At 44.2% G+C, this 11,107-nt stretch overlaps 3 protein-coding genes across 3 annotated transcripts in view; 2 read left to right on the top strand and 1 right to left on the bottom strand.

Annotated features, from left to right (window-relative positions):
- The first annotated feature begins 269 nt into the window (after positions 1-269).
- On the top strand, positions 270-3,737 carry drc2 (dynein regulatory complex subunit 2). Its single transcript, XM_007577099.2, has 8 exons — positions 270-485; positions 904-1,071; positions 1,139-1,308; positions 1,519-1,669; positions 1,750-1,908; positions 2,176-2,394; positions 2,467-2,574; positions 3,273-3,737. The coding sequence occupies exons 1-8, from the start codon at positions 357-359 to the stop codon at positions 3,603-3,605; spliced, it is 1,437 nt and encodes a 478-aa protein (XP_007577161.1). The 5' UTR covers positions 270-356; the 3' UTR covers positions 3,606-3,737.
- Positions 3,738-7,664: 3,927 nt separating this feature from the next.
- LOC103155411 (heat shock protein beta-11-like) lies at positions 7,665-9,330 on the top strand. Its single transcript, XM_007577088.2, has one exon. It carries the CDS (start codon positions 7,680-7,682, stop codon positions 8,382-8,384), a length of 705 nt encoding a protein of 234 aa, XP_007577150.1. The 5' UTR covers positions 7,665-7,679; the 3' UTR covers positions 8,385-9,330.
- An 862-nt stretch (positions 9,331-10,192) lies between these two features.
- fam53c (family with sequence similarity 53 member C) overlaps positions 10,193-11,107 on the bottom strand; it is an 8,532-nt gene continuing 7,617 nt past the window's right edge. Inside the window, exon 5 of the mRNA XM_007577087.2 lies at positions 10,193-11,107. This exon is cut by the window's right edge and continues 2,761 nt beyond it. The gene's annotated coding sequence lies outside the window, so the exon portion shown is untranslated.

Genomic DNA, 11,107 nt, shown 5'->3' with positions numbered 1-11,107 from the left:
AATTAGATTGCTACTTATTAACAAAGTGTTTGCTTTTTTAGTTTATTATTGAGAAGAAATTAAATAAGGCACAAAACCTAGTTTTAAAAATGTTGGAAGAAATATAACATTTTTGTGGGCCCAACTGCTTTCACCAAAAGTTTGGGCACCACTGTCATGATAAAAGAGAGCTGCATCCACACATGTTAATGTAAAGTTTGGTGGAAGGAAGAAGTGTGATCAGCTGAAGAGTCTGGAGGAGATTACCAAAGTGAGGACTGAAGCACTTGAAGTTCTGCTGAGTTGTTGCTGTTCCCAGTTTTAGGAGATCAAACCCAGAAGGTTGTGGAGCTGCGGCAGCAGAAGGAGGGGTAATCATGCCGAAGAAAAGAGGGAAAAGAGAGCCGCTGACGGAGGAGGAGAAACTCCTGCAGATGCAGCAGAGAGCTCAAGCGGAGGAAGAGATGGCCAAGAAGAAGGAGGAGATGCTCATGCTGTACCTGAAGGTAATATCACCTGGAGCAGCATTAGCATGAAGCAATTCATCCAGGTCCAGGTTGCAAACTGGAGAAGGAAAATGTTTAGATCAGCGATTACAGCAGATTATAGCCAGTGGTGGTGGACACTGCTAACGAAAACGTTAGTTACACTAACTCTAAAGCGCTGTAGCAACATGGTACTTAGTATAAGCTAATGTTAAAGTGCTATAACAACATGGTACTTAGTGGAAGCTAATGTTAAAGCTCTGAAGGAACATGGTACTTAGTGGAAGCTCTTTCTAAAGGGCTATATGAGCTTGGTGTTTAGTGGAAGCTAATGATTAAGCGCTAAATGTACCTGCTAATAACTTATTAGCAGCAGAGAGTCCTCACTTATTATAAGAAACAGAGTGGCAGGTTCTGATCCGCTTCTGTACTGAACCAGGAGAAGCTCCAGAAGGAGCAGAAGAACACAGCCGTGAACCTGCTGAAGCTGACAGAGAGCTGGAGGAAGGTGCTGCGGCAGACTCGGGACAGCGAGCTGCTCGCCGAGGCCGCAGTGCACCAGCAGACGTCTGACAGGAGGCTGGAGGAGCTGAACTTCATCATCCAGGTGAGGAGCATCCCGCAGGTGCGCCTGGCGGCCCTACCTTCTTACTGGGACTCTGTTTGTGCTGCAGAAAATGATGCGGGAGTTGCAGCAGGGGCAGTCTCAGGCGGACCGGGTGCAAAGCTGCCACCTGCAGCACGTGGAGTACCTGTGGGAGCTGCAGGAGAAGCACCTGAAAGGTCTGCATCAGCGGTGGGAGAGCAGCCTGCGGGCCCTCAACGCCATGTGCTTCAACCAGGAGTAGGTCACACAGGCCCACACCATACTGCCACCACTACCATGTTTTTCTGCAGAGCAGGTTTTCATGCTTGGATTTCTTCAGAGCTTGTTGAGATCATTCAACCTACTTCGTGTTGCCAGACAGGTTCTGTTTAGGAGATTTCTGGGTTCTGCAGGTCAGGCGGTGATCTGTTGGACCAGTCGGTTCTGAACCCTGTCTGGTGTCTGCAGGGTGAAGGCGCTGGACGACTTCCGGCAGCAGAACCTGGGCCTAGTGGATCTGTACCTGCCTGCCCAGATGCATGACAAGGCCATGTCCGAGTACCTCCAGAAGGTCCAACACGAAGTCGTGGATGTGTACAAGAATGCACACCAGGACCTGGTACCGAGCAGGAACACTTTCCTGTCTTCCCACATGGCCCTGGGGTGTGTCTCAGCTCTGCCTACTGTCTCTGACCACAGGACGCTCTGAGGACTGAAGTGAAGAACCAGGAGGATGGATCTGCTCTGAACCGTGACATTCTGCAGAAGACCAGAAACAGCCTGATTGAGCTGGACCAGAAGATTGCCAGACAGCAGCAGGATATCAGCCTCGAACTGAGGAACGTCAAGAGGCTGAAGGTTTGTAGACGAACTGGAAGGTTTGTAGACATTTTCAGAGGGTTGGTAAGTGTTCGGGAGGTTGGTAGATGCTCTGAAATGGTGATTTCCACATGTGAAAAATATAGTAAGGTACATCATTTTTAAAGTAATTAGTTTTTATGCATCACAAACAAATTTTCGGAAACCTATTTAGGCCAACCTGCTCAACTTGTCGCAGATCCCTTTAAGGTTCTGAGTCAACTGACTGGTTCCAGTTGGTTCTGAGCGTCTGATCTCCTCCAACAGAGCAAAGCCATCAAGCTGAGGCAGCAGATCTTTTCCTGTCAGGCTGAGAGGGATCTGATGCAGCAGAACTGGGACTTCACCACAGACAAGATCAACCAGAAGTGTCGGCAGCTCCAGGAGCAGCTGGCACGAGATCGCCAGGACGCCAGGAAGAAGCTCGCCATCCTCAGCATCCAGGGCGCCACCGCCACCAAAAACCTACAGGCCATCATCACCAAGGTGAGAGCGCACTGACCGAGCCCCACGCCTCACCTGAGACTCTGCTGATCCCCCTCTGCTCCGCTGCTTCAGGGCGAGAAGGTCCTGCGAGTCTCAGAGCTTTGCCGTAAGATTAAGAAACAGCAGGAGATCATGCCAGGAACATCGGAGGACAAACAGAGGACCTGCACACCGGAGCAGGTACGGCAAACCGGACCGAAACATGGCAAGATTATTAGGTTCAGCAACAAGGTTCAGGTCAGAGTTCATCACTACACCTAGAGTTCAACCTGATCTCTAGTTTCCAGCTGTAATAACTGAAGCTGTGCATTGACTCTAGATCTATAATGCTAGATCGTTCCTCTTTAGGTCCAAAGATAATAACTTCAGTTTCTGTTCATATGGAGAGTTTTGGCATATCCACACATTTATCTGTTCTCAGCATCAATTCAGTGATTGGATGGGGTCAAAGGTCACCTAGTGACATCATAATATAGAGCTCTGCATCATTTGCATAATTATGGTAGCTGATCTGATTGTTATGACCTGAGCCAGGTCATAACTTATATTAAATATTCAATATCTACATTTAATATAGATATTAAATAAGAGGAGTCCTAGGATGGAACTTTGGGGAACCCCACATGTGACTTATGTCTGCTCCGACAATTTTTATTTAAAAATCTACAATTTCCCTGAGGGAAAATCCCAAAAGAGTTAATAAAGTTTCTATTTATCTATCCAATACATTTCCTCTTGAAACAAAGAAATCCCTGTTCTTTATGAAAGATTCAAACCAGTCCAGTTCTGGACTGGAGAGTCAGACCCAACTCTCCAACAGTGGTCAACAGTGTCAAGTACGGCACTGAGGTCCAACCCGGTTCTGTTTCTGGATGCAGGAGGTCCTGGAGCTGCAGGACCTGCAGCAGCTAAAGGAGCTGCAGCAGTTGCAGGAGAAGCAGCAGCTGAAGGAGCTGCACGATCTGCAGCAGCTCCTCAACTCCACCCTGCTGCACCGGGAGGCTCTGAGGAAGCAGAACCAGGTTCTGAAGCAGGAGAACCAGCACCTGCAGGTCCTGCTGGATCACCGTGATGACATCCTTGACGGAGGCCACACCCCGCTGCTGGCTCTGCAGCCGCCGGTCCAGTCCAGCCGCGCCGCCGGGGACATGCACCACAACATCCTGGAGGCTGCGCATGTCGCTAAGTACCTGGTGGACAGCTGGAGCTGAAGGCCAGGTCCAAACGGTCCCTGCAGAACTCTGCAGAACAGCAAAGACTTCAACAACAAGCTCCGGCCTGGTGACGGGTCAGAACCAGGACCGTTCAGTTACGGTCTGAGCAGGACAGGTTAAAAATAAAATGTTGAATGAAATGTTCGGGTTCGTTCTTCCTCATTAACGACTTATTTATTTACTATGAAGCTTTCTACATGTGATAATATTTCCAGAGACACGGGTGCCTTTTGGACCATCACTGGCTGCTTGAATTAAAATTAAAAAATGCTTTATTTCATTAGAGATTAGAAAGATCCGGCAATCTGACTTCCCTCCCTGACTGGGAGGAAGCCAGAATACCCAGAGACAACTGGTGCAGAGCAAATTGGCTCTTTGCACGTGAGCTTCCGTGTTCATGAAAAAGCCGCTCGGTCTCTTCCGGTCTATGGCATTTTACACTCGGTGCATGCAGGGCTTGGCCAAGGTAACAATTAATATTGTACATCTATCCGAAGCCCCAACAGGTAAGCTGGAGAAAGGTTTTAAGATGTACGCCTCGTTATACATTCAAGAACACGAAGGTGAGTTTTACTTTATGACTAACATTAACTTTAGTTTATGCTAGTAGGCAATATTCTCGGATATGTTTCTTGTAAAAATGTGCTATTTAAGTATCTAAGCATTTTAATCCATTCTAACGGACGATGTTTTGGCCTTATTTTCAACTATGTTCTGTATGTTGATTGTCTTTAGTGTCAGAGACCAAGTAACGGGGGAGATTCCGGTTCGGGCTTTTAGTTTCCGAAGCATGACGAAGCACAACCAGCCTCATAGCTTAAAAGTAGGGCAGCTCTGGTGTCATATCTGGTTCAGCTGACTCTTCTGGTTCAAAGTTGTTGCTTTTAGAAAAAATATGGGCATGTTTCTTTAGGTCTCTGTGTTATTTCGTTTTATTACTTTTGTATGCTTCTTGTGAAAAGCTCAAATAGGACGGTGTTACAGCAGTGCGTACAGGCGGATGTTCAGCTGCCTGGCTGTGGTCTGCTGGTCGTTCCCATACACTCGCTCTTTCAGACTGAATACAGAAGTGGTTCCATGGAAATAACTGAGGAACGGCTTCTTTATTTACCATCCGTCTCCCCCTGGTAGTTTTAGCCTGAAGAAGCTGATCCGGAGTAAAGTGAAGGCTGCAGACTTTGCTGTGCGGCGTTAGCTTTAACTGTTACAAATGAATATTTTAACTGGATCAGGATTCAGGATCGCTTGGAAATCCATGAAAACGTAAAAGTCCATTACATGTGGAAGACAACAATATTCAATGTGTTGCTTTATTTGCGTCTTAAATACGACTTTGTCTTTTCTAGTTGTCACGGTAACTCAAAGCGGAAACAAGCTAAGTCTGACGAATGTGAACTCAGTTTCAGTTTCCAGGACTGATGTATGTGAATGGGTAGCGCCCTCTGGTGGTCTTACTGAAAATAACCTGTGATTTAGCTGCTCTTCCTGAAAAATCATCTGCTTTTCTAACATAAATGCCTCTTTGGTCGCATTTAATTTGGGAAAAAACGGTTTATTGATTGTGAATTGAATTAAGGAGTAATTATTCTTGTAATATTAGAAAAGATAATGCCTTTGCTATAATCTTACAGGAAAAGCTAAATTCTTTGCGATCAAGAGCTCTCAGAAATTGGACAAGAGGTTTCCATAACCAGATCAACTCCTCAGGTTTATACATTCAGCCTTGAACCCAATGAAGTGAAAAAGCAGAGTTTTACTGTGGATTTTGAGTTAGTCTTGCACTTTAAAACAAAATCGAAAAGCTTGGAGGATGCGGGCATCGATCCCGCTGCCTCTCGTTTGCAACAGCGCTCTACCATCTGAGCTAATCCCCCAGACCATGTTGCCAATTTCACCAGAGAAGGGAGAGATAGTTTGTTCTGGTCCTGTACTAGTGCTCTTGGGTGGCTGACACCATTCTTTCTTCTACTGCTTCCTGAAGAAAGTCTAGTCACGTCGCCTGAGAAATATGTGACCGCAGCTGCATCACCAGGTACCGTTTAAAGACCTTACGAAGCTTCCAGACCTGAATTAGCAACAACTTACCGTCATTCACTTTCCACTCACAGCAATCACCTGATTGGCTAATGGTAGACCCGGAACTAATGCCATTGGCCAGTGACGCTAAAGGCGGGAGATCTCAGGCTGCTGGTGAAAATAGAAATGATGGCAGGAAATAAACTCAGTGGTTAAAGCGGGAGGTTGTTTAACACTTCAGAGATTACCTGTCTGGACATTATTTATATAAATTAATACATAACATATATTCAGATTAATAATTCCATGAAAGTAAATAAATGTTTTGTACTTATTAGAAACCAAGTATGATCAATTTCAGCTTATGAACGCAATGATTTTAGTGTGATGTACAATTATTGATTATTGAATAATTATTGCTCTAAGTTACATGTCACCTGGACAAATCACATGTCTTCTGGAGAAGGGTTTGATTCTCAGACCAACAGATTTTGCTCTTTGATCACAATAACAAGAATGTTTGAAAGCCTCTCAAACTACCTGTACCAGCTGTCAAGCATGGTGGTAGGATCATGCTGTGGTGCTACTTTATTTCCAGTGGCACCAGTGCAGCAGAAAACTCTATCACATTTTCAGATAAACCGTGGTGGACCTTGTCAACAAAACAAACTACAGAAATGAGGTGAATCAGGTGGTCATGTGGTGTAAGTCAAACAATCATCAGCTAAATAGAAAAGGGGAAAAAACAAGCCAAACAGTAGAGAGAGTGAACAGTACCAGATTTAAATTCTCAGATGCTAAGCAACTCAAAAAAGGGGGCTGCTGTTGTCACTTTGCAACTACGTCACCTAACCATGTAGAGGCGCCATTGAACTGAGCTACTCCAATGGTTTTCCCAAGTTGTTTTTGCCAGTATAGCTATGGTATTCTACTTGGTCAAATAAAACTAAATTGCCTGTGGAACTAGCACACCTGGTTGGTGATCATAGCGGTGCTGGTTGACTTAGATCTGACCCATACCTTCTCCCTCGGATGATGATTTGATCAAATCACTGGCTTTTTCTGAGTTCAGGCCAAATGATTTATATCACTATGTCCCCTTACGCCAGAGCACACTTAAAAGCCTTCTAATGAAGGCTACGTGGCTTCTAATGATTAGTTGCATACCTTTTTCACAACACTATATTTGATTGTCTCTTACTTACTTATGAAGTGTATGAACATTAATCTTCTTACCCTGTAAAACATTTCATCTGAAAATCTGTGAATACATCGAGAGCTGCCAGTCTTTATAACTTGTGGCTACTATCGCCATCTTCTTTCCTCATCAAAGGTTTAGAATAAACTGACAAGTTCGGTTTGCATTCTTGTCTCTTTGTGCAGTCGAATGTGCAACATCGTATTACGTTTTTTACAGTGAACTTAACTAAGTAAAAGCGATATAAGGCGACCAAATGCAACCAGACCTGCCATGTCATTCACTTGAGCTGATGGGAAAAATCAAACATCTTTAGAGAGAAAGACATTCAAATGTCTGATGACAAGGTTTCAAACATTCCTTTCTAAATCAAAAAGTTGGCCAACAGACTTGCTGTTCTCCTCAGAAGTGAGTGGAAACGGGACACTGTGAGTGTTTTACATTTGTGTAGCCCTGATTGAGGGTCGTCCTCCAGTTTGGAGTTCTTCAGGACATTTTCTCTGGTTCTAGTTAAGAGTCCCAAGCTGATTTAGGAGTTATGAGTCAGAATGGCGTTTGGGTAATGGTGTGTTCCTCTGCGAGTGATGAACCTCATAAAGAAATCTCTGCAAACATGTGCCACATGCCGACGGTCTCAGATTTGTTCTATTTCTGCTGCAGGGCTCGGTCATAGTCTGTATTAAGCAGCTGAACACACTCACACTCACAGTCACACTCACACACGGGCTCGGTCATAGTCTGTATTAAGCAGCTGAACACACTCACACTCACAGTCACACTCACACACACACTCACACACAGTGAGGAATGCATCTGGAACCTTCCTGCTGAAGCGTGTTGGGGCTGCTGGGGTATAAATGCAACTAGGGACAGACATCTCTCAGACAAAGCAGCAGCAGATCAGAGATCCTCTCAGCCTCCAACAGACCGACAGCATGTTGTGTCCCAGCATCTTCCAGGCGACTCCGGCTGCCATGAGGCCCTTTCTGGAGCTGCACTGGCCCATCCGCAGCCTGTGGCCCGAGACCCGGCCGCTCTTCTACCAAATGGAGCAGGAGATGATCCGCCACATGCAGGAGATGAGGCAGAGCATGGAGTACATGGAACGGCTGCACCAGAAGATCTTCGAAGAGATCGACCAGACTTCCTGCTCTGCGGGGGCTTTGAGACCCATCGCCTTCCAGGAGCTGGGGAAGGATGGTGACACCTTCGCACTGAGTCTGGACACGGCCGAGTTTGCCCCACAGGAGCTGTCCGTCAAACAGGTCGGCAGGAAGCTGCGGGTGAGCGGCAGAACGGAGAAGAAGCAGGACGACGGGAAGGGCTCATATTCCTACAGGTGTCAGGAGTTCAGGCAAGAGTTTGACCTGCCAGAGGGCGTCGACCCGGAGACCGTCAGCTGCTCGCTGGTGGGGGGGCGGCTGCAGATCCAGGCGCCCAGGGAGAAACCGCCAAGCGACGGGAAGGAACGGATCGTCCCCATCAACGTCACCTCTGCCCCGGCCATCACCTCAGAGAACAGCAGCCCCTCCGCAGAGAGCAGCCCAGCCGAGAAAAACTGAACAGACTGACACACCTCAACAGATAACCTATCTACCGGAGGAACCAGGAAGTTTCTCTCATTACACTTTGATTGTTAACAGCTTTAAAGTTGTTGCTTTTATAAAAAAAAAACAGCCATTATAAAAATGTCAAATATTATATTAACTAAACACTAAGTAAAATTAAAAATGCATTCTAAATTTAATTGTAAATCTATTCATCTTCATACTTTTAGATATTTTTGTCTATAATCTGAAAACCAACAGTCAGTGAAGCATCTATTGATAGCAGGTCTATGAGCTGTTTAAGCCTTCGTTCTTCCGACCTCTGGTCAATTTGATAATATTATCGTTTTTATTTTTAATTTAGTGAACTAAAGAAGTTCTTCATGCAGGATATTTGTTTTTGTTTATAAATAACTTCACTGTCATGTTTTAATATTTCACATCAAAAATTTGTTGAGCTTCTGACACAAACTAGGGCCAGAGCAGCAACCGTTGCTGTTCATCAACCTGGGAAGGGTCAATGGTCATTTCCAGGAAGCTCAGAGATATGAGCTCATCTCCACAGGCCTGTTAGTAGGATAAAGGTTAAAGGTCAAGACAATCAACTTGTATGGCTGCTTGAAAGAGTTGAAGAAGAAAGCCTCTTCTCTCTAGAAACAAGATGGCAGCAGGACTGAGCATATCAAAACTGCAAAGACTTCTGGGACGATGTCCTCTAGACTAATGAGAACAGAGTGGAGACATTGGACCGTGATGAACAAAACCCAGATGGAAAAACCCAAACCCAGCATATCAGCAAAATGGGAGAGGGAAATAAAACACAGGACACCATTTTTTCCACTTTCCTTGTAAAATAATTCTCAGTAAACTTAATTTATTCACAAACTGCTTTTCAAATTGTCATGTTGACATTTGTCTTTTCTGGTAAATCACGTACAATAAAAAACATTTCTAAAAGACAGGAGATGTCTGAGACTCTTCACTAACTATACATGACTACTCCTCATCCTTATGGAAACACGGTTTTCCAACTCGATGTCTTCATGTCGACACCTTTACTGCGTTCAGACATCAGATTAGAAATATTAAGAAAAAACAGCAGAAAATGATCAACAGAAAGACTAAAAAATTAACAGCTACAGTACACATTTTCCTTTTGTTCTGTTGGTTTTAAATGTTGTGGTTACAGGATAACAGAATACGCTCAGTTAAGGCTTATGCTGGATGCTATGCATGATATTTAAAAGAAACAGACCGGGTGGATGAAGACAGGAGGGTGAATGCAGCTAATATGAGAAATGAAGACATTAGATCTTCTAATGATGAATTCCTGTCATAAAGTGTCTTCCTCCCTGTCTAATCAGGATTTTCTAAGTTATCGGGTTTTATTGGGATGTTTCGTTGTGTCGCGCACTCCAGGAAGTACAGAAATAACTGCATTCCTAAACAGGGTTTTCCTTCCCACCGTCACCACATGCTTGTTCAGCAGGAGGAATTACTCAATACAATCTGCACAGTTTCCTTTGATAGAAAACTTTTTACCAACTAAACGTTACTGCATTGTTTTATAAATAGGAAAAAACAGGACTTTATATAACTGACTGAGTGCAGTGATGGCTGACCATTCAGCCCCTGCTAACAGTTGGAACAAAAATATTCTCCTTCAGAAATTAAATCGCTGAGGAGTGGACCTCTTGGTGCAAAAGCAAAAACATAGGGAGGCTAACCATAAGCAGTTAGAAAAATGTCTCTGAAGTTTGAAAATGGCTTGACTTACAGGGATGTTTGGTGTTTCTGTTTCGATCGAGGACTCTGTGTTTCACGGGGACGCCATGTCCAGACCCGTCTTCCAGGGACCGTCCATGACTCCCAATGACTATGAGACCGCCTTCTGACACATTTTGTTTAATTTATGTGTTCAGGTTTTACTTCAGCGTTTGAGGGAAAGTATCTGAGACACAGTAAATAAATGTTACATGAGGACACTCTGCTCACTTTGTAATTACTTCATAAGTTCAGTTAAACCTTGTTTATATTTCACCGCTGCCTTAACATTTACAATTCTTTATTTCACAGCAAAATACAGGTTTAATTTTAAATCTTAAAGGAGTAGTTCAACATTTTGATAAATAATCTCATTTAGATTTGTGCCAATGTTAATCTGCTAATCTAGCCACGGTAGATAGACAGCCTCAAAGTAACGCATTTCCATCCTCCTGATGCCCAAAAAACCACTAGCTGATCACGTTTCGCATTAAAGGATGGTAATATACTTATCAATTTTGCTAATATTATTTAGCAAACAGGCCAGTGTCTGTGCTAATACTCTATGGTCACATCATTGTCCATGTATGGCAAATAAAAAAAGTCATAAAGATGTAAATGAAAGTTTTTATAAAGGCAGCAGACAGTCGTTAGCTTCCAGACGTGTTTACGACCTCAGCTAAGATGAACCTGAAAGGCTGCAATCAGCTCTAGAGGTGGAGTAGAGATGATTTCATGCTTCAAGTTATAGTTCGGATTAAATGATATGGATGCTGCATGAAAACTCATGGAAGACCCTTTTAGCTCCGCTGATCACGCCTCCACTCCAGGATTCAAAGCTTAGGCACAAACATGAGGCTAAACTGTTCCTAACAACATTGAACTGTTCCTTTAAGCGTTTTAAATTAGGACCCCACAGCAGGCAGAAATTAACCACCTCACACACAAACACACACACACACACACACACACAC

This window comes from Poecilia formosa, unplaced genomic scaffold (genome assembly GCF_000485575.1).
Source record: "Poecilia formosa unplaced genomic scaffold, Poecilia_formosa-5.1.2 Scaffold427, whole genome shotgun sequence".
In the NCBI taxonomy this organism is placed as follows: domain Eukaryota; kingdom Metazoa; phylum Chordata; class Actinopteri; order Cyprinodontiformes; family Poeciliidae; genus Poecilia; species Poecilia formosa.
The sequence above is the reverse complement of the archived record's forward strand: the minus strand, read 5'-3'. Positions and strand labels throughout refer to the sequence as shown.